Source organism: Serinus canaria, chromosome 3 (genome assembly GCF_022539315.1).
Source record: "Serinus canaria isolate serCan28SL12 chromosome 3, serCan2020, whole genome shotgun sequence".
Taxonomy (NCBI): domain Eukaryota; kingdom Metazoa; phylum Chordata; class Aves; order Passeriformes; family Fringillidae; genus Serinus; species Serinus canaria.
Genome location: NC_066316.1, coordinates 42,756,380 through 42,780,173, shown reverse-complemented (window position 1 = coordinate 42,780,173; position 23,794 = coordinate 42,756,380). Strand labels below are relative to the sequence as shown.

At 39.0% G+C, this 23,794-nt stretch overlaps 1 protein-coding gene across 1 annotated transcript in view; it reads right to left on the bottom strand.

Annotated features, from left to right (window-relative positions):
• Positions 1-23,794, bottom strand: part of DISC1 (DISC1 scaffold protein) — a 188,439-nt gene that overhangs the window by 12,970 nt on the left and 151,675 nt on the right. The window contains exons 11-12 of the mRNA XM_050972620.1: positions 10,998-11,241; positions 5,893-5,937 (exon numbers count right to left, since the gene is read on the bottom strand). Coding sequence (XP_050828577.1) covers positions 5,893-5,937; positions 10,998-11,241 — 289 coding nt within the window. The remainder of the gene's footprint in view (positions 1-5,892; positions 5,938-10,997; positions 11,242-23,794) is intronic.

The window sequence follows — 23,794 nt, the reverse complement described above, 5'->3', positions numbered from 1 at the left end:
TACCTACATAACACAGCTGCCTTTTTAGTAGAAATGAGAAGTTCCTCCAATATCTTAGAAAAACATCAACTCCCAGGAATTTACTTGCAGGTGTCATGTGAAAAACACAGGAGAATCAACATATACATTATGATTTTTCCAGAATTTATATAACAACTAACTAACTAACTAACTAACTAACTAACTAACTAACTAACTAACTAACTAAATAAATAAATAAATAAATAAATAAATAAATAAATAAATAAATAAATAAATAAACAGAAATGGAAGAAACATACAGTGCTTTCAAAAATACACAACAATAATTCTAAATATTCAACCAATTCCATAGCTTCTGCCTCCAGGGCCTCATTTTAAAAAGGTCTGATAGCCCAGAGAAGTAGATAGAAAAGATTTTTCTTAGTGCCTTTCATGCCTGGCAACATCATTGGCAGCATCTTTATTTGACATTAGTCCATGTAGGCAGGAAAACCCCTGTCAGTGATACACAAACTATTCAGAACAGCTCCTGGTTGGGAAGTGGCACTTTACACTGATCAACAATATCTCTGAGAGGAAAGTGGACTCTGCCTCAAGCTCAACTTATTCATAAAATACAACTCATGCAAGCTTGTAGGTTATGCCAATGCTACAAGATGCTGTAAGTCTGCAGACTTTGGTTATTTTTGCTCTAACAGCATTTTGAGGAAGCAGCTGGGAGGGATTGCAGGAGTCAGGAGAGAGCTGAAATGTAATATTGTTTTATGGATTTTTCTCTGAACAGGGAACGTAGCTGGCTCGGATTTTTTTTTCCCCCTCTAAATCCTTAAGCAGGTGAAAACAGCACAAATATGGGTGTGATTTACTTTTTAAGGTGCAATTCTTCTGCCTTCTCAGACAAAGTAAAAATTCTCATTCCCAAAGATGTGAAAGTCTGATGCAAGAAATGGTAAAAACAGACAACGTTCCAGCTGATGCACTGCTGTAACATCAGCATATTGCATCAAGAGCAGAGGAATGGTTTCCACTTTCATCTTCTGTGTTTTGTTTTACCCTTTTACAAGACATTACAGCCACCTATGAGCACCAGCTCCTTGACAGCATTACTTGAGGAAAACTTTTGATCAGCTTTTTCAATGCAAACACCTTCTATGCTCTTCCATCTAGTTTAGCAATTTTATATAGAAGAATTGGCATTGTAGAAGCTAGATTAATTAAATTCTATTTGGGATTAGAGTCTATATTAGAGTCTTTGGTGATTGTGCTGAGAAGGAGGATTCCCAGATATATCCTTAAAATTCACTCTTCCTACAGAGGAAATTTTGTAAAAAGGCATTGCCTTATTTTCAAGCACCAATATCATAATCCAAATAAAATAGAAGCTTTAGAACACCTTCTGCAGAGTGAAAGCCAGATTTCCTTCACCTACACTAAACATCCCCAGCCACATAATAGTTAAAATAACACAAAGTAACATAAATAACAACTACAAAAAGTTGTCCTTGCAGGCAGATACCTCACATTATGGCACAAGGTTTAGAACAGTGATCTACAGTTGACAGAAGTGCTGCATGCTTTCCCTTGACCCTTTCCAATGCTTTCCCTTGCAGAAGTTAATGGCAATTGTCAGCACTTGAAACTCCAGAATGTTAGGCCATGACGTATCTTAAATAATTGCTAGAAACAAAATGCAACCATCTATATTTGTCCTGCTTGAGCAGATGCTTCAGCCACATGCAGGCTAAGTGCACATGCCCTGAGATAAATGAGCTGCAGGGCCATAAGGAGACCACAGTGCAGGGGAGGAACAAACAAAAGAATTTGTTCCTCCTCTGCATCCCAGTTTTACTGACCCATATGCATTGTCCTGAGCAGCTGTTGGAGTGAGGAAGGCCACTGAGAACAATGCATGTTACTCATGACCAACACCAGCACGGCAAGGCTGTTCAGGAAGCAGCCAGGGACCACCAGAGCCTGCTCTGTCATTTGCAGTGTGACCAAGCCTGCTGTGACTGTCCTCAGCTGGTGTCTGCATGCATGGCTCTTTGACATGGGATCTGGTGGTGCTGGGTGCAGGGCACCGACTGCTTCAGGGCTAAAGCCCCCTTGCAGTGAGCAGGCTTTCCTCCTGCTACAAACCAAGATGGTTACATTCCATTTTACCCTTACACAGCACACAGCAATAACTAATAGTTCTCCTATATAACAATAACTAATAGTTATCCTATGTATATCTTTATGTTTTATGTGGTTGAAGACTTTGACTTTCAACCAGACTAGGATTTCTAAAATGTTTATTTCTATTCCTTTCCTTCTTTTCTTCACCATGTTCCTGTCTTCTGTAGAGGAAGGTGTCCAGACTAGAGCCATAGTCCTCTGGAGGCTTTGGTATTCTCAGCTAAGCACAGTAATTATTTCTGTCTTACAACTGACATTCCCAGTAATGAGACTGCAAGTGACATTTGCCCTTTCTTCCAACACAATGAAGGTAATGAATCCCACTATATTTGCAGTCCACTATAAACCTAGATTCTTTTTCTGCAGTATTGTCAATTTAGCTGCTGTTTACCATCTGTATACATAAATCCGACTCTTTTTCTCCCTCAAATGTAATTTGCACCTGTCTTTCAATATATCCCTTCTTATTGATTTCAGACTATTCTTTCAATCTATCAAGACCATTTGGAACTCTAATCCTAATTGAAATTATGTTGACTGGCACATAAACTCCTGGCCTACCTCCTTTTTAAAGGCAAACACAAAGTCTGCCTTTACTGATCCCTTGGGACTTCAAGCTTCCTCTAGGAGTTTTCAAAGGAGCTTGTTAATGGTTTGGAGATTGTTTTTCTTGGCTCCTATGTGCTCAGGAGAAATTTCATCAGTCTAGCCTCACTTGAGTACATCTCATTTGCCTTTGGATCTCTTACTCTTGCTACCTTGTAGTGAATCCTAGGAGCACTATATAATTGGACACAGCTTATAATTTTTAGAAAGACCAAAAGCACAGAGAATAAGGAAGAAAAATTTTCTGATTTCATTTATTTTATCATTCACCTTTCCTATTAGAAAGGTGCTTAACCTTCCACCTTCCATGCTTTCTTTCACCTTTCCCTTGCATCTAACTTATTTCTAAACTCCCTTACCATTTCACATGTCTTCTGTTTAATGTAGCTTAGTGTGCTCAGGGGTCTTGCTGCTTCACACTTAAACTGAGCAGTATGCTTCCAGACTCATTCTTACAAACACTTTTGTCCTTCCCCTGTCAAAACTTTAGAGCCACTGAAAGACTGCTGACATAGTCTGTGACTGTGTTTGCACTTTTCTGCACCAATAGAAGCTGGTGCTGTACTATAAACCTGATGTCTTCTGGACAGTACCAAAGAATACCTGCTGATTCCTCCTCCCACAGAGTTTGTCCCACAGAAACTCCCCTTGCTTCCCTGATTTTGTTTAGATGAGCTTCTCTTTCATGGAGGTAGCTATCTAACTTCTCTCAGATCAGGGATCAAGGTTGTTTCCCAATTACTTTTGCTCTTATCACCTTCCACTTACAGGCTGCTCCCTTGTTCCATCAGTGTGGTTCATATATATTTAGGAGACTTCAGCACTACAACACACTCCCCACTTTCTCATATGCAACAATTTAGGCATAAAGCCTTCCAGCCAGCTGTGACCTACCTCTTTCCCACCATAACATGCTTTTCCCACACTCCCTTTCTTGCACTGATCCCTAACCCTTCTCCACATGGGAGTGTTAAATGACTCATCAGAATTACAGTGGGACATTGGCAATTCTTCCCTTTGTGTATCTCCCATTACAGCTACAGAGGAGTGTCCCTGGAAAAGCATCTCTGCAGGAACAGAGTTTTGCACTGCCTTCCAGCACCCTGCTGTGGCCTGACAGCAGTCTTCCTATTCTCATCCCTACTAGACTGAAGATATTCCCTAATTGCAGACTTTCTAAAATGAGAGCACACTACTGCACTGGCTCATTTAATTACACTGGGACAATTCCAGCTCCTGCTGCGGGAGGATGAGGCTATTTACTGACTTACCAATAAAAATTCACAGTGGGTCAGGACTTGGAAAAAGAAACAAAAGTAAGAAAAAGAAACAAAAGTACCAAACTGTTTTCCTGTGTCCACACCCTGCTGTGCAAGGAGTCAGTAGAGCTGCGTTTCATTTATAGGTGCTTCCTAGTGTTGTTCATTCCCATCTCTGTTCCCAAGTCACTCAGATTCAACAGTCAGGAATGACTAACTGGGTGCTCTCCTGCAGGGAGTGAGGAGACTGACCAGAGTGAATTAGGGGACCAGAGCACCAAAGGTACATTTAGGTAAAAGCCTGACATGGTACAGGCTCCTGACACTTTCACAGAGCTTTATGGAGAGCCCTCTAAAAGTCACCATCAGTCCAGCTGTAGCAGTGTGGTAGAGCCTGGCTTTCTACCATATTTCCTTTTATTTCTATTGTTGCTTTATATTCTCTTTATGCATATTTGTCCCCCTCTGCCAAAACCTTGAAAGTCTCTCTGCTTCTGAGGACTTTAAGATATAAAGCTCTCGGTGCCCACTTCTACAGTAGCAGCCCTGTATACCTGTGAATTCTGATGCCCTCAGTATTTTGCCCTGATGGCAGTAGGGCTTTGTGCTGCCTTTATCCCACAGGCTTACCTGCCCCTGTTTCACGTCATGTGTGGACACAAGCAGCCACACAGTTTATCCATAGTTCACTGCAAAGTTCACTGATCAGGAAGGCCATTTGCATTTTCTGCAAGGTTCACCTGCATTCTCAAGGCTTCCTGTTTTTATTTATGCTGAACTCACACACAGCCAAGCAGCTTATCCTAGGTGTGTCCTCATGTCACAGTCTCTTTAAACACAAAGTCAACAATCTGAGCTTGGTGTTGCAGTTAGATTATCTTTCCTGGAGCATTCCAGCTGCTCCACAGTCTTTGGATTCACTGGTGGGAATATGGAGAAATGCCTTATCTGAATAGCCATCCTAAATTTATTATTTATTTATTTAACATTTGCCTGGTTTGGAGCACTTGTCAGTTGTACTTGACAGAAGGCATGTATGCTGTTATGGAAGGTGAACTGGGGGCTACTTGTCCATGTAATTTATTTGCTGGCTTGACACAATGCTTGGGTACTGAATTTCCTCACTATGTCAGTTGCAACCCAAGGCATACTGATATATAAATGGACCAGATTGGAACAGCACAGCTCTTAGACCCAGGGTAAGTCTCCTTATATGTATTACCTAAACTCTTAGTTTGTAGGTAGACAGATTTTTGTATGTTGGCAGGTTTTTCTCATTGGCCATGCATCTCATGTTCCTCAGTTATCCTGGCTTTCTTGAATACATGCACTAGGTTCTCAGATCTTGTTATTTATGAAAATGGTGTAAAATTACAAACATCCAGTATTTTTGTTTAGATGAAATTCCTATTACTGTGTATTCTGCGGCAGTATGCTTGTATAATTCAAAAACAAATTCAAAAGGTATTTTTAGTGGCACACAAGAAAATGAGGTTAAGCATCATGATTTTGTTCCATTCCTAAGCATCATGACAGTGCTACAGTGGGGCTGGCTAAGTATTACTGGTTCTTCTTTTCCCAGTGTGTTCATCCTGGTGTTGGTATGTGTAAAAAATATTAGCCCAGGTTTTAACTATACACTCCCTGAAATACTCAGCAATTATATCATTATCTTCAATGGAAAAAAAAAAAAAAGAAAAAAGGAATAGGCCCACTGTAGTTGTGACTGGGTTGCTTTTCCAAGTGCTCACACAAGTGAAATTTCTAAGCAAAGGTAACACTATAAAAACAAGTGTCATTTATTCTAATTGAGACAAAGAAAATTCTGTACAATATCACCACTTTATTCTGCCTAGGAAACACTTACCTCAGATAAATGACCCTCTGTTCCAAATGAAATGTCTTCCATAACCTGTTAGAGATAAATTATTAAGTATATAGTAGATACATGCTATATAAAGAGTATGATTTTAATGGAACTTATAAAAGCCATATAGCACAATAAAAAGTTATATAAGCTGAAAAATTACACCAATTTTCTTCACATGCATGAAAGACTTATATTGCATTTATAATGGGGCAGCGGCAGCCACCCAATATTTAAAACTGTATTTGAATACATTTTATTAAGGCCTGCTTTGGCTTCTCCCTTAAAACCCACAAGGAATACTGTCTCTAAAACTGAAGGACTAACTATAGATTGAAACAAACTTTTCTATCAAGCTCTTGAAGATCTGTACACCATTCAAGAGTCTACAGGCTTTTTTTTTTTTTTTTTTTGGTACAAACCCTGTAAATTATCTTGGGCAGGAGAATGAGAGGTCAAATCAATGCTTCCTATTGGTAACAAATGCTATAGTCAGTTCTTCCTTCAAAACTTCCTTCATTTGTGAAGTCTATAAGAAATTAGCCAATGTTTCATTCACTGGCTGAGAAGCAAAGAAATTTGAAGTTAGCACCATTGGGAAATCATTAATACTAATCACACATAACAGTGTTCTTGATAATAAATTGAGATAGGGATACTGCTTTGGTATGCACACATACACACACACATTCATAGACACACGTGATAAAAGTGCAAAATCATTAATCTGCCATAAAATCACAATTGTTACTGGATACTATTTTCAGCAATCAATCTGAAAAAATGGTTTCAATTTCTCTTGCCTATACTATCAATTTTCTGATGGTATTTTTACTGCTAAATTACACATAAGCTTTAGGCTTCCTGAGGTGCCACAATCCCTACCTAAAGAGCCAGCATTTTTACCAGCAGAACTCCACCCCAGTCTCAGATGCAGCTGAGGGACACTGTGCTGCACAGCTCCACACGTGGCTGTGCAGAGAGGATCTGACCATTGTGTACAAGGCAGCTGCCTCCTGCCACTGACTTCCTTTTTTAGCTTGGATCAATACAAGAAACACACAAACGCCGACTTTCATTAATGCTTCATGCTGACATTTAAAAATAAGATTAAATTTTAAATTTCCAAATTATTTTCTAAGCTCCACAAATACAGCGTTTAATTAAAGCTCAAATGAATGCAGAGTTTATTTAGCTTTCAAAAGGCTTTGTCCTTTACACATTACAGGTTTGCTTCCTGGACCACAGGCTATCCCAATGCACAGTAATCAGTTACAGTCTGCTCACAAAGGCTTTCTTGGTGCTTGCTAGCACTAAATTCTGAAAAATGTTGTATCACGTTCTGTGATAACTTCTTTTTAATGGCAGACACCACATTAAATATTATTTTTTGTGATGGTCCACTTGGTATCACTTAGACCTCAGTAACTTTTAAAAATTTAATCTCAGGAAGGCTTTACAATTATAGAACATTTTCCAAACACCAGCGTGATCTTCAACCAACCCCAAAATATCATCCCAGATGGCTAAACTGAAGGATGCAGAGAAGAGGAAAAAGGCAGCTGACCTTATCCTTATCCCTGCTCTCTACTTTCTTTGTGACGAAAAAGTGAGAAATTAACTACAAACAATTCTGATGGGACAACTACCAAAAAATGCTGACTTACAGAAGGTAGAACTACTGAATTTTGGATTTTACCTTGTAACTTTAATCACCTCAATTTTCTTGAAATCTAGTAGGTGTTTCTTTCCTTCATAGTGATTAAGAGGGAGCACTGCACAGCATGCCAGAGAGCAGAAGAAGAAAAAAGGATAGGTCAGGAACTCAAGCCTGCAGGTGCACACATAGATAGCCATGTTCATCAGGTTACTTGCTGTTAGGAAGGTTCCAGCACACATAAATCTCTCAGTTTATTAGTGATCACTGGTGATTTTGCTGTTTTTAAAAGCTTTTTATGAAAGTGCTTGCTTACACATATATTATCAAGAAGCAAAAAAATAAAGCAAGATATTATAAGGAGTGGAAGAAGCAGGCATTAATGTCTGAAGAGAAATGAAGTGGTGCTGTATATTTTAGAAACCCCCCAGATTGCATCTAACCGTGATTTATGTAATGATCATTGCAATTTCCACCTCACTCAGTTTTTAAAAGCATGAAACAAATGTGGGATGAAAACTAAAACCCACCTTAAATTCTTCAGAGGCTTAGAAGAAAATCAAGCCAAATAGTCACAAAAAGTCAAACTACAACTGAAATGATGGGATGCCTTAATTTCACCAACACAGCTACCAGCTGCAGAGTACACACTTACATGAGAATTCAAGAATCTACACCAAACACATTCCACATGACTGAGGGTAGCAATATTGTCTGCAACTTTGCTCCAGTCTTTTGCTAATGCTAGCCTAATGAGCCCAATGAGTTATCTTCAACTGGGAGAAGCACATCTTATTTCAGTAACTCAGAGTGGTTCACAGGATGATTTTTGCTGGCCCCATTTTATTTAGCCTTCACTGAAACATCATTAATGATGTTTCAACAAGCTAAGCTGCCAATGCATCTGATTTTCATCCCTAGTAAACAGTCAGTGTTATAAAGGAAGCCTGATTTACTGAATTATTTTGGGAGGCCAGACTACCACATAAAAACTGTAGAAAAAAAAATCAGCAGTGTCTTAAAAAACACAGTTATGAAAACTATAAAATAACTGTTGACAGTTAATAAACCTGTGCTCACATGATAAAAAAATAACAAACTTTCAAAGAATTTACACCTTACATATTTTTATACCAGAACATGTCATATTTTATGATTTAGTGAGGCTATTTAATTAAAAATGATAAATGGCCCCTCTGCAAAGCACTATCTGAGGATCTACGAGAAGGGCTCTTTCATCTATTTTGCTTTTATTATTATTGTTATGTTTCTTACTTAGTTTTTCTTGCTTTCAAAGTAAACCTATAGAGTAAGACACAGTAATATGCAAGAAAACTATTTATAGTACACATCAACAAAACCAATATTCACCTGGCACTAGTGCTTAGTCCTATATGACACAATAAATAACTGGAGAGCTTCATTTATAGAATTCCACTGTAAAGCAAATCAATCACCTGGGGATGTAATGTACTTTCCAAGGCATACATGCACATATGTTATTATCAGCCTTTTGTATATTGCCTTGAAGTAATTAATTCAGTAATCTCTATGTACAAAGAACACCACTCTTTCCTTCTGCTTCAGTGGCCAATGGTGCTCTCTAGAAATTCCCTGGGGGCAAACAGAGGTTGTGACACAGTTGAACAGAATAGTCATTCCAGAAACATGGCAACCACAGCAAGCTACCCCTCTCACAGGGGCACCACAGCCTTGTTAAATAATTTGAAACCACGTATTTTGACAAATACATGCCTTTCTATTAGGTATCCCCACTTGCTGATAAATGGCTATGAAAATGCCCCCTAGTAATGGCAAGGAATAGGTTTTCCTAGGAAGTCATAAATGGCTAAATTGAGAGACTAAGCACCACATCACTATTTTTTTTGCCACAAATATTGAATTATTTTTAAATAAAAAATCACTACCATATAACAGAGCACTTAAATTCTTCAGAAGTGGTTTGTTTTTCAAGTCCGTTTACAAATCAAGACAAATTTTTTCTTGCACTTCAACGTGTTCAAAACCAGAAGTTTGCATGATTTGTGTCAGGTTTTTTAGTTTGCTTTTATATTCTGCCTTGTGATGAACTACTAAGAGATGTCAGGGAATAATCTGTGGTGGCTCTTCTCTAAAAGATACTGCCTTTCACTGCAAATACAGTTTCCTCTTCCATTCAAAATGTGGGGAACCATCCCTCAAGTCCTACAGATCTCTCCAGAACCAGAGGTCATCTCACTTCAGCTGCCAGGCTGCCATTCTTGGACAGCAAGGTTGATTTCCAGGGAAACAATCTGGGCTTGCAGGGTCGAAAGAGGTGATAATCTATAAAACAAATATCAGGAGTGCTACAGAAACAGTCACAAAATCCCAAACACTCCAGAGCCTCTAAGCACTTTTGAAAGAGGAGCACAGCTTTCCATAACCAACAGAACTCCTCATATTATTTCAGTAGACTCATAAAAAATATGGTAAGGCAGTGATGGGGGTGGAATCAAAGCCAAGCTGACCATTTCTAATAAAAATGTTCTCTCTGTGAAGCCAGTCTGTAAACCATTTGCCCTGAGAAAAGACTGCAAGCCCAATATAAAACCAGAATTTTATTAACAAGAGGAGACTTTACAGTCAGGTATGGGTCTGCTTTTCACTAAAACTCAGTCAGTATAAATGTAAAATTAGGCATCAGATTTCAGAGCAATGCACAGTTCAACGGCTCTTAACATCAGATGCAATTAAGCATAATTTAAATTTTTTTCAACTTAATTCCATGCTAATAAAACTAACAACTACTGTTGGAGGATCTTTTTGTCTCAATGGTGCTGTTGGGTGATGAAGATTTTTTAACAGCTTGTTGACATAGGCAGTACAGTTAAAAGACTATTATATAATGGTTGATTTTTCAAGCAGGGATAGCATTCCAGATCAAAACATGAAAACATAAAAGAAATTTGTCAAACCTTCTAAGCTTCATTATTTTTCCTCCTTTTAATAATTGTTGGATGCTGTAAGCCTATTAGCATCTATTAGCTCAGAAGCCTTTGACCATTTCACTAAGGGAGGAAAAGTAACTCTCTCTCCATGTCAGCTAACAATGACCCAGGCTAACAAGTCAGCAGGACCAACTCAGAATGAAACTCGTTGGTGAGATAAGGAACAACTGATAATTTTGCCTAAATACTTAATAGCTTTTCCTTTAAATCCTGATGTACATTCTGTATTTATCGCCTGAATAATTTCTGCATTTTAAAAAGATCGATGGTAAAAGGGAAGAGGGTTGAGGGACTTCTGAGAAGCTAATAAGCTATTTTATTCATGTCCCAGATTGAAAGCCAGATGTTAAGTTCATACTTAACCTGCCCTGCTGACCCATCACAAAGATTCAACTCCTCCTCTCAACAGGAAAACCAGCAGCATCCCTTGAAATACAGCTGCAGAGTATTTCAGATACCTCTTTCAGCTCCCTGTGTTTGGGGCAGGAAACAGCACCCCACTCTGTGCCCTTTAGAAAGTGACCTTCTTTTCTTTTTTCAGAATCAGGTGGGGCATCAGCAGTCATCTCCATCTCGTCCATTTGGTTCTCTTCTTCCTCAAAACCACAGCAACTGGTTTCTTTCAGCTGAAACCCTCGGATCAACAGCTGACAGGCCTCCAAGTCAGCTTCCCACACTCTTTGGAGCAGCTGGCTCCCACAGCTGAAATAAAAGCCAAAAGAAAATAAAACTGCAGTTCAGGGAGAATAGTTGCTATTTCAAGTAACACTCACAGCAACTGCTTATTATAGACAGAAAAGTAAAAACAACCAAAAAACCTAACAGCACCTCAAATACTCCCACAGAGATAACATTGCTGCATCAAACTGAAAAGCAGCAAAATTATTGCCATATTACAAGGTGGATGATAGAAAAACCCCCTTGGGTTAAGATGTTGCTTCCAACTGTACAGCAAACAGTGGCTACATGAAACTTCCTTCTGCTCTTCAGACACAGCCTTGCCATCACAACCAGGGCTTCCTTCACAACATCAGATACACAGGCCTGCCATCCTGCAGCCATGTGGCTTCCCTGAATTTGATGTAGAAGGTCATGTGTGAACAATCACACTACTTACTGCATTAAGTCAGGTCTAAGTTTTGGAAAATAGGTACACTAAATTTCTTATTAGACTAAAATGTGCTTACTTCAGCACTGGTGAATCAGATTAGACTAAACCACAATGGTCTCCCTTTTTTTGAGTCTCTGAGTGTTGTCATTATCTCTTACTAATGTGCTTTGGTTTCCTTCTACTTTGTTACACCACCAAAACAAAAACAGAATTCAAAATACAAAGCCTCTATAAACTTTTCATCCATTAATCATCTCTCAAACATGTACATTACAAATAATGCTCCTGAGATCCATCCAGAAGTTATTTCCACCTCAAAAAAATGGGAATTCTATGTGTAGATAGATTTTGAGAACTGAATACTAACATCACACTGTTTGTAAGTGTCGTGGTCACATCTCCATTTAATACATGTTGTCTCTAAGGAACCAAATGAATAGGTTGCTTGCTAAAATATCAGTGGCAGAGCCTGGGATGGGACTGAGAAGTCCCATGGGAATACACACTTCCAGACAGATTGCAGCACTAATAACTGCAATATTTTTTTCACTGTTCTTTTTCAAATTATATAATTTACCATACAAACACTATATTATGAGAAATTATAAGTGACCTAAAAGAAGAAAAATAACCATTTGATTTTAACTTTTCTGACTAAAATAAATACCAGCTTATCTTTTATCCCAAACAATGGAAAAAGAAGCTGCACTTCTCACAATGAGTTCATTAAACTAACACAAGTATGTTTTAAACTCCACAAATTCTACAAGATGCCGAGCTGTAAAAAACACACAGCAATATACTGAGATTGAAAGCAAAATCAGACTTCAGAAGCTGAGCTATTTGATTTGTGCTTAAGAGTCAGTATATGTGTTTATTGAAGGCATAATGCAGCAAGGGGTCCACAAATTGGTCTCCCCCAAGGAGTTCAAAGTATCACTAATTAGAAAGGGAAAAATGCTTCACTGGATTACACATCTGTGTTCCATCCAGGTAGCATTTCACTTACCAAGCCAGAAAAATAAAATAACCCCTGCTGTTTCCCTACTTGTCAATCACATTATCATAGTTACACAGGCAAAACATTTTGCTGAAGACATACATAAGCCCATTTACTTGCTTTTTGAAAATGTTTGTTTGCATCTATATATAGCTTCTTATTAAAGGCTAAAAAAAAACAAAAAACACTCTAGAGAGCTAAATCATAATTTCTATAGGATAACTTGTTTTGGCTATTTAATTTAATGAAGAGCTTTATTGACAAAATTAGGGCAGAGATGGTGAGGTATGCAGGATTTCACAGTGGGGAAGATGAACAGCATGTGTAACAGAACAGCATAATGGTGCCTGGGCTGCTGTTATTTGGCCCTGACTCAGCACATTGGTCAATGTGGTTTTGTCTAAGTTTTAAATGCATTTTAGTAATCAGCAGTTACTGAATCTACTGCTAACAGATGGCTTTTATTTGAAGGCCATCATTGTTTTATCATGGTATTTGTAAAACTCTGATACAACTTGAACTAAGATGCTAAGATGTTATGCTGAATTTTTCGACCGAAATCAGTGAATGCATGTACACTTAGATACTCTGAAGAGATCTAAGCCCAGCATATCAAGGCTCCACCTTTTAGTCTGTATTTTGGAATTCAGTGCCTTGAAGCATTTTTCAAACACACTTTTGGAATGTAAATTATTTTAAAGCTGCAAATAGCTAACACAGAGACACATTTAAAATTATTATTAACAATTATATTTTCTCCAGCATGCAAAAAACTTTAGCTTTTACATCAGGTGTTAAAAATTAAACTAAATTGAATTTCAGAGTTTGGTTTATTCATTTTCAATCCACACTAAAAGTGCATTTGCAGTCTCCACGAAGCCTCCATGGGTGGCTGTACAGAACACAGTGAGATTTTTCAGGTATGAAATGTTTCAAAATGATGGATCGAGTCTGGATGAGATTTTACATTATTCCTATACTTATAAATATTTCATGATGTATCAACACCTCTAGGTGTTATATGCCTGCCTGTATATTACTATCAAAGTGGCATATGTGGCAAGTGTGTCTGGAACAATCTGCTGGAATCCACAACAAATCACAATCCATCAACCATTTATACAGAGCCAGTGACACAAAGCATACCTTAATCACCTGCTGATTCTGAACTGCCAAGAGCCAGAGTGCCAGGCTCTGTACAAACACCAAACACATTAGAACGATGGCCTTTTCCACAAAGCAACTCTTCTCTTTCAAACAATCAGCAAGAACCAGGATACAGATGAGGAAGTGCAAAGAAACACAGTGGACTGGACACGGCATGTTAGTTACAGTGCTACAGTTTAATTAGTTACACGAGTAACTAATTAATCTAAGTGGTGCCAAGAACACTGAGGCATCACAGTGAATGAGCATTTTAAAGATTTGTGGGAGGGCAATGAAACATGCCATTAGATACCCAAGATCTCCATCCCTTGGAGGAGGAATCATGTAAGGTAAGAGATGCTAGTATAAGAATACAAGGGGAAAGTGATCGACACCAATGTGGTTTAACGTCTACTGAGGAAAGTCTGTCTTCTCATATTAAAAAAAAAGACAAATACTGAGTAGGGAGTTAAAGACTCTGAGTAGCCCTGACACTGGAAGCTAGCACTTGGTCTTGATGAGACAGAACAGAAGGAGTCAGTGAAGGAAAAACAAAGTGAAATGGAAAAAAAGACAGAAGTGCTCATTTTAAATGAATGAGAGTAGGTCAAGACTGCTTTTGTCAAGTCACGGCCAGGGAAATTGATGGTGAAGTAAGTGAGACGCAAGACTCCACATGAGTAATTTTTTAGCTGCATGGATAGCTGGGACAGGTTTTACCTCAAGGATACTGTGCAGAAAGAATCTACAAGAGCAGGCCTAATCTGACTTGAAGAATGGCTGAGACATCCACAGCAACACAAAAGGACGCAGCAGACAGAATTCTGCATTAGGTCAAGTTGATGATGATGAAAGAGCTGTCAGAGAAACAGGGGCATTTATGGGCAGGAGGAAATGGATGTGGAACACAGAGGCTTATCCTTGAGTTCTCTTCATAAAGTGGCAATTGACACTGTAATTGCAGTGGCCTTTACTAAGGCTCAAGCAGTTTAATAGGAAACACAACCAGGGTAAAAGGAAACTAGAGGATATCTCCCTTCTACTTGTGATGTTGGATGAAATTCATGTCAAGAGACATAACCAGCAAGGGTTCTCTCTCTTGAGCTCCAAAGAACATTGCTCTTCTGCCTTTTGACGAGATTCTGGGAGGTATCTATGGGGGCTCTCTATGGCTCTGAGCACAACATTATTCTAAAGCTATTTATAGTGCTTACTGGAACTACAAGAACATGACTTTTCTTTATTGAGGGCTCTGCATACATACAAAAGGCACATTCAGTTCCTGAACATTGTAGTCTAAATGAAAACATGCCTGTGTAAAAATAGTAAAACGATTTTATATTAAACTCTATTAGTAAAAAAAACAAAAAACAAACCAAACCACCAAACCAAAACAAAGTTCTGCAAAACCTCCTCAAAAGCATATTGGAATCAACACAGGAAGATGTCACTGCTTCTAAATCTCATCATCTATAGTTTTCAGGAATGCCACTCAGTGAATGAATTGTTACAAGTGGTTTATAACACCCTGAGGTCAACACCATGATGTTGCTTATGTCAAGGGAAATACCTGTAAGAACCCTCACACTGAGAGCCAAGAGAGTGAGACTAAAGCTAGAAGGTTACACAGTAAGACAACTATTGAGAAATGGCATAATCAAAATGTAACTTAGGAGGGAAGGTCAACCATCACTAAGAAGAGATATTCTAGATGACTTCCTTTTAACAGGTGAGCCACATTAAGGTACATTTTCAAGAAACAATGTACTTATCTTCTCCCAGTACCTGGCACATATTTTCACTCCACATTCACTGACCCTAAAAGCAGTTTTCTCTGACAAAAAAAAGCAAACAAAATGCAACAAAAATAGTCTGGCAGAAACAACAGGGATTTTCATTATGACAATTAAAATGATTGGAAACTTCTGAGGCTTGCATAAAATGGCACTGTGAATCAAAAGACTTTGTTCAATACCCCCATTCTTTATTGAACTATTGTACAAACTAGGGAAAGTTTCTCTATATTTTGGTCACTTGCTTCTATTTATATTTTGCACCACAGGGGAGGAATGAGCTCTTCTCACTCAACATTTAGCTGTGACTTTTTTCCTTTTCTGAAGGCAATAGCCATGAAGTGAACAAAGGAGGCAAGCAAAAGAAAGTATCTCCTAATGATACTTTGAAGATAAAAGGCAATATTATTGTTTCACTCTTAGCAGAGCCTCACCTTTTTATTTGATTCATCATATTAATTCACAGTCATGCATTAATAACACTTCTTATATTTAAGAATATCTCTTAGATACTCTTAAATATATTTCTGTATATAATTCTTAGATTTAAGAATCTACTCCAAAAAGATGCTTTACTTCTCTTTTTTATTAAAAACATTTTTAAAAAGAAGTTTCCAGCCTGATCAGTTCTTGTTCTTTAACCTCAGATTAAAGATGCCAACAGCCAACCTGTGGAACAGACCAAGGACTACAATGTGCCAATCAGTGACTCACATGAGGCTCCAGGGGGAAGGAGGCACATAATCCTGTTTTCCCCACCTGACTGGTGTGCAACAGCAGACTGATAAGGGAGAAACTACAAAGAAAATATGGACTCTGCCCAAACAACAAAACTTTTGTTTCCCCTTGGCCAGCACTCTAGAAAGTCACCTTCCCTAAACATCTGAAATCAAAACTCTTTTATCCTCCCCTTCTTGCAAGTATCCCTAATCCTATAAATGCCTTCAACATAACCTCAATTTCACAATTCAATTCCTTGCATTGTGTCTCTCTTCCCCATTCTCCTCAGGAGCCAAAAATTTCATGAAATGACTTCATATGGTTCCAATCATGTGGTTGTCTCCCAGTGTGGGAGACATCATTTCTACTCCCTTATTTTAAAGCTCAATGATAACACTTGTTTTCTGCGCAGCACTATTGTCACATTTTTCCATGTGAAAACAAGACTCACTCCCAGAAGGAGACTCCACATATTCCCTTGTCAGATAACAACCTTCTCTACATTGGAGACTAGCTAAAACTCCCAGGCAAAATTTGAAGCTGGTAGTACTTTTTCCTGGCACAAACAACAGCAACTTGCTTCTCCAACCTTGCTCTCTCCTTTATAAAAAATAAAACAATATCTACAAACCAGTAATTAGCTCTCCCTCTTTAAATGTGATGTTTCACCCACTAGAGAATATTCTGGACCAGAACCACAGAAGCCCAAGAAAGCAATCCTCACAATCCCCATCTAACTTTCAGACTTTTACATCTTCAACCTGAAAAATTTGCTCTGGGCTGACATTTCTAGTATCTACACTTTATAGCCACAGTCAGGTTCTGTGCACATCAGTTCTATCCAAAAGACATCCAGTGCACCCAGACAGGACACAACAGTGCAGCACAGAGGTGTGGACATCACTCTCATGCAGCTCAAGAATGGGTGTTGGCAGTGGCTCCGCTTTCTACAGCATCCCAGGAGGGCAAATATGCAGGAGGGGACAGATTTGAGGGAAGAGGTGAGCAGAGCCTCCAAACCAGCCCTTAATAGGCTGTCTATGGCACCCATGTCTCCTCAGGACAGTAAATCTGGAGGTGCAGTGGACAGAGTACCTGCAGCCAGCTATCCTGTGCCCTTGTTGAGTGATCTAACATCTACAATACTGCTATGGAACACCCACCACAGTCTTAAATTGTGTTGGGATTAGGAGCTCTCACTTCTTGGCTTGGTGAGCAAAAAAGAAGAGCAGCTGTTTAATTCCCTCCTTGTTCACAAATATCAGATGAGTCCTGGTGGAGAACCCCAAATACATTCAGACACCTTCTCATCTGAGATATTTAACACTGGAGACGCCCCATGCCGAGTACAAAAAAAGACTTAGAGAATGGAACTGAAATGTAGCACTGTGTTGGAAGGAAAATTGCCATGCTGGAAGGCAACCACTCGAACACTGCACAGCCTTCCTCAGACAGCTGCTGCCTGTTGCATGCTCCTTGCTTCTCTCACTTCTCTGCTTGCTCATATCTGAACTTCCACTCCAGGAACAGTGCATTTCTGCGGGTCTGGGAGCAGGGACAACAGGTCTCTGTACTCCTTTCAGTTAAAAGACTTAACCCTGCTCTTCACTGCTTCTATTTTCTCCCTCTCTTTGTCCTGTTATCTAGGTGAGCAGGGCCTCCAAACCACTGCCACTCTATTACTTGGGGTAGTTCCAGGTAGTGTCTTTAGACAAATACATTTTTTATATATTCATAATGAGGCTATACCACCAATTCTATAAAATGCATAATTAAGAAAAAAGGGTAAATATAGTATTATGATGGATTCTAAGATTTCTAAGGAATTTTCTCAGACCTCACAAAAGCTATAAACTTGAACTGCCTTCATATTGCTTTAAAAGTTCCTTTCCATGCAGAATTTTTCATAGAAAGAAGCTAATAGCAACAAGTAAGAAATAATATTCTTTTAAAAATACATGGTCCCTCAGAGTACTCTCAGTAAACAAACAAACAAAAAAAAATCTGCCAATGTTTTCTGCCAAATGTATTTTTAAAAATTAGGTTTATCAACTACACTCATTATCCACAATTGTTTCCATTCAGTAAAACTACTGCATCGAGAATACTGAAAGATTAACACTGAAATCTAAAACCAGTCTGCTAAGAATTGACATATTTTCTAAAAAAACCCTGCCCTGATACGGCATCTCCAGGACAGAACTACCACCTTGTATTTTATGTGAAATGTACGTATTATGTGTCTGTTTTTTCTTTCCCAAATGGCCTGTTAAAAACAATATATCTAGTGCTTAAAGCCATCAATAGACATTTGATTAGTGTTATTAAAAAACAAGATACCACGCAATATCAAACAATACTTCCGTCATTTTGTCTTCAATCCTCCAGCCATTTATTTTACCTGGTGCAGAACTTAAATCACAGGCTGTCATCTTTTTACCAATATTCAATGTCACTGTGTTATACTTAAATTATCTCCACTGGAAACACAAAATGATAGACTGCTGCAGCTGATGGTTTTCACTTTGATTCTTAACACAGGGTGGATGCAGGAATGGGACGAACTCGCTGAATGCAGGAAATTCAGTAATTTAAATAGGAAGAAGGAAGGCATCTTGTTGAGAGCATTTATAATTCAATTGTGTCCCTCTATTTACTTTGCAGTTTATTTTTACTATATTACCCAATCTATAATGTAAAAAATCTACTACCTGCTTTCAGGGCTCTTTACTTCTCTTTAAGAAAAGAAATGGTCCTCTGCCTTTACCTCCACTGAAACATCTATTACAAATAATCTATTCTAAGACTATGAAACTTTGATAGATGAGGAGAAAGCTACCAGGGAATTCTTCTTTTTCAGCAGTTCACATGAAGTCAGCTTCTCAACCCTAGTTTATCATTCACCTTATTCATAATCTGATAAAACACCCTCAAGTTTGGTACTAACTCTGATAATTCAGTCTATATCCTGCTTGCCTTTGGCTCTTGCAATAACAGCAAAGCCCCACAATGTCATTAATTTTGGCTGGATAGGAATTGCTGGAATGAGATCTTTTTCCTGCACTATTTAATATTTGATCCCAAATTAGATTTAAAGGAGAGGCATGAATTAGGCCCCAATTTTGAAAAACATGCATCTCAGTATCTACATATCCATCTAAGCTCTGTTCAGCTCAGCTCCTACAAAGGCCTCAATAACTTCTTGAGCTTGAACCCCACAAAGCATCTGACTTCTAGTGACCTCCTCTAAAACGGAAGTCATTCAAGTCACAACCAGTTCTGATCCAAGAGAATACATTTGTTTCTAAAAGTATGCCACAGGAAGAAAGCATAGCATTTGCATTGAGGCCACATTCTCAGCTGCCACAAATCCACACTGCTGCAATAGCAGCAATGGCTATTTATACCAAGAGAAGAATGTGTTCTTATTTCAAAGCAATTAGAATAATGAGCCTGATCTCTTATTGCTTATAACATTCTCTGACCACAGTGCAAAGAAGCACAGAGAAAGAATTCACAATTCTCCTATCATTTTTATTCATCTCTGTTCTCTGATACAAAACAGTTTAAAATATACTTCTCTCTCTGAAAGCATGAGATATTTAGACTTTCATTGTCAAGGGAATTTGGGAATGTGAATCATCCCGTGTACCAATGACCAAACAGGAATTAAGCATAGGTAATGATCAAAAAACAGGGCAAAGAAATAACCTTTTAGAAGAGGTACAATTGGGAGAGATGATATATTGTCATCATGTAGGAATGTACCTTGAAATTCAGCTTTTGTGACCAGGAAGACACACCTGGAAAAAAGAGAGTGTTGGCCAAATACTGATGTCAATAGCCACATGCTTACGGAGTTCCTCTGAAACATCCAAGGGCACCATATGACCTGCTGTAGCTGCAGAGTCATACAGGTTCAGGAGCCAAACCCTGTTCTGGATCAAGAAGAGCAAGAGAGAAAGGGCAAGGTCTGCAGATCCTCCCTGGCTGGACCCTGCTAGCTACAAAAACCCTGCACTGCTGCTGACAGAACACAGAATTGCTGGGCTGCGTGTCGTCTCCCCAGACTAGCACAATACACTCCCAGCAGCAAGTACATTAATTAATGAAAACTTTCAAATGCTAGTAGGAAAGACTGTCCCAGCTGCATGCAAAATAGAGTTATCCTATATCTTTATACTCCTGCTATGCAGATGGCAATGCTTTGTTTTCTACTGGTTTAATTATCATTGCTTCTATCTAACTGGCCAGCCAGAGCTTTGTGCAAAGTATCATCCAAAGACAGAGCAGGAGGATTTAGCAGCCCTGCTGGACAGCAGGCAGATGGTGTCAGGCATCCATCCTCATCTTCCTTGACTGCTCTACACCCATGACTACCATTGATGACAATCCAACTCAGGACACATGACAAAGCCTCTGTAATTGCACAAACTGGTTTCAAATTTTGTCTTCAGGGATGCATTGGAAAACAGGAGCAGTAGGAAAAGACACATCCACCTCCCAACATTTTTCTTGCCAAGTTCAGAAGGGAGCAGCTGTTTTTCACTACATGTATTCATTTACATGCAGCCACTAAGAGCACCTGGCAAGAGAGCAAAAGCTTAACGCCACGGACCCAGAGGTGACAAACAGCTTTGCTGTCCCTCCCTCCTCCACAGTCATATCTTCACAGCCAAGATGGGTTGAGGTTTGCATGAAATCAGCTCACAGAGAAGTCAACAGCAGGGCAGAGCTGGGCAAGGCACAGGTGATGCTGAAGGGCAAAGAGAAGCACTTTGAAGAGTTTACAGTTATTTTTCTCAGTAAGACTGGGAAAAATCCCATAAAATTACTGGAAATTGTCCTCTGCGTAAAGGGATATTTTTTATCAACTTCTCAAACTAGTTTTCAGACTGCCTCTCACCTAACACTACTATATTTTGCTGCATGTTTTCCTTGTTATTTGAAGGGAATGATGAAACCACTGTCCTTTAGGTTGACAGAGTGCCCAAATTTAACTCCTCAACAGCCACAGCACACTGCCAATGCATCCTCATATTGTTGATCTTGGATCTTATTTTCAAACTCTCTCTGAAAATGCTATGATGAGGTCAGTGACTGAACAATCTTTGTGAAGCACAGTGGAGCTGTTATAAAAATATTATGTCATAGTCAAAGCATTTTTGCATAGGAAATGGGAAAATATTAAAAAAAACCACCAAAGCTCATTGTATCAGTCTTCCCTTCATTAATGCAAACATACATTAGGATCAGTATCTTCAAGAGAAATTGTATAGGCTTCCAGGTCAAAAAGCCAAGAACCTACTCTTGGGGAAGAGGAAGGATCTACAACTGCTGTCAGTCATGGTAGACACTCATAAAATGGTATCCTCTTCACATTGAAAAGCATCACTAATTAACAAACAAAAAGAATTTTAAACTCTTCATACAATTCATATAATTCAAGCAAGAAGAGCACAGGAGACAAGGGAAAAAGATAAGAAAAAATTTACTTTTGCTCCAAAACAGGGAAATCTCGGCACAGCAAAGTGATACAGAATTACTCCTAATGAGACAAGAGTTTGCAGCAGGGAAGACTATTGTGTGTGCTGGTTTTAGCTGAGGTAATTTTCTTCACAGAGGCTGGTATGGGGCTGTGTTTTGGGTTTGTGCTGAACACGGGGTTGATAATATTGAGATGTTTTTGTTATTGCTGAGCAAAGCTTACACAGAGCCAAGGCCTTTTCTGCTTCTGGTATTGCAGAAAGGAAGTTCTGGCAAGGAAGTTAGGGGTGCAGGGAAGATGGGAGAAGACACAGCTGGGGCAAGTGACCCGGGTTGACAAAAGGGATATTCCAGACCATATAACATCATGCTGTATATGTAAGTGGGGGAAGAAGGAGGAAGTGGGGCATATTTGGATTTGTGGCATTTCTCTTCCCAAGTAACTGCTCTGTGTGAGGGGAACCTGCTCTGATGGGAATGGCTGAATATTGCCCATGGGAAGTGGTGAATAAATTCCTTGTTTTGCTTTACTTGTGGGTGTGGCCTTCACTTTCCCCATTAAACTGTCTTTATCTCAACCTATGAGTTTTCTCACTGCTACCTTTCCTGTTCTCTCCTCGATCCCGCTGCTGGGGGAGTGAGTGAGGGGCTGGGCAGGGCTTGGCTGCTGCCTGGGGTTAAACTAAGAGACTGTGACACTAATGAATTTCAGCAAAGTGGTGAACTGCAACTCTGCAGGCACCAATGACCAGCACCAGAACAATGCAGCATAAGAAAAAGGCATACAAGAACAAAACAAATCCTAACAAAATACACAAGTGCGAAGCAGCTCGAGAGGCTGTGAACTTTCATCATACTTCCTTTTCTAGCAAGGGCAATACTTCTGTTTTTAGAAGAGGAGATGCCTTGCCCTCTGACAATTTTTGCTATGCTAAGAATAAAATGAATGGAAGACAAAGAGCCTAGAGGAAAGAAGGGCAAGATTTTCCATGAATAAGCAGCAAAATCCCCTGTCACCTTGCCTTTGACAATGCTGCACACCAACTACTGATGTTAATTCAGTAACTTGGAAAAAGCCCTGGATGAAACCTGAATTAATATGGACAGGGAGTTAGTAAAGGCTGTTCAACCATGTGCTTTGCTTTTTCTAAAGCTCTGAGGCACTGGAAACTGGCCTCAAATCTGACCTTTTCTTTTTTTTTTTTTTTTTCCCTAAAAGGATCTAGTTTCAATGCTGAGAATAGCTAAAAGAACAGAGCTTTCTGCTACTTCTTATCAAACAGTATGGTCAAGTGCCACAGTTCCCCCATCTCCCAATTAAAAATCAGTATTTGTGACCCAGCATCTCTGAACTGGCAAACACAAAAAAAAGAACAATAACAATTTCTGGGTTCTTAATTCTTGTGCCCTTCTTCACTTCTTATCTCCTATAGAATAAAGTCTTTTAAAATGTTATATGTAACACATATACATTGGTGCAATAATAATTGTCTGCTAGGACTTAAAGTGAAAAGGTAAGTTTTGTGTTATGTCCTCTTCCCCCAGAGTTCTGTGGGGTCCAAAAGCCTACCTATCTCATCCCTCGCTTTCTGCAAAAATCTCCCTCCACACCTTAAACCAGCAGATGGTTCCTTAGGATATAAAACAACATTCTCCTCCCCTTGTCGCAAAAAATTAATTTTATCACTGCAAATTCAGAAGATTCCTGCTACTGACACAAAAGGCATGGGGGGTTCCATCAATGCAATTATCTCCTATCTTGTGGATGCCACAGACAGAAAGGATAGCGGGGGTGTTTTTCAGTTTGGTTTTTGCTTTGTTTGATTTGTTTGGGGTTTTTTTTTTTAATATTTTTTCTCACTTGGTGCAGGAAGAAGATTGCATTCTTTGCCCTCCATTTTTACTGCTTGTGCAACACGCATTTCATCTGTAGATAGGTATTAGTTCTGCCAGGGCTGAGAGACAAGTTCAAGGCTGGGAACAGAGTTCCATCCTGGC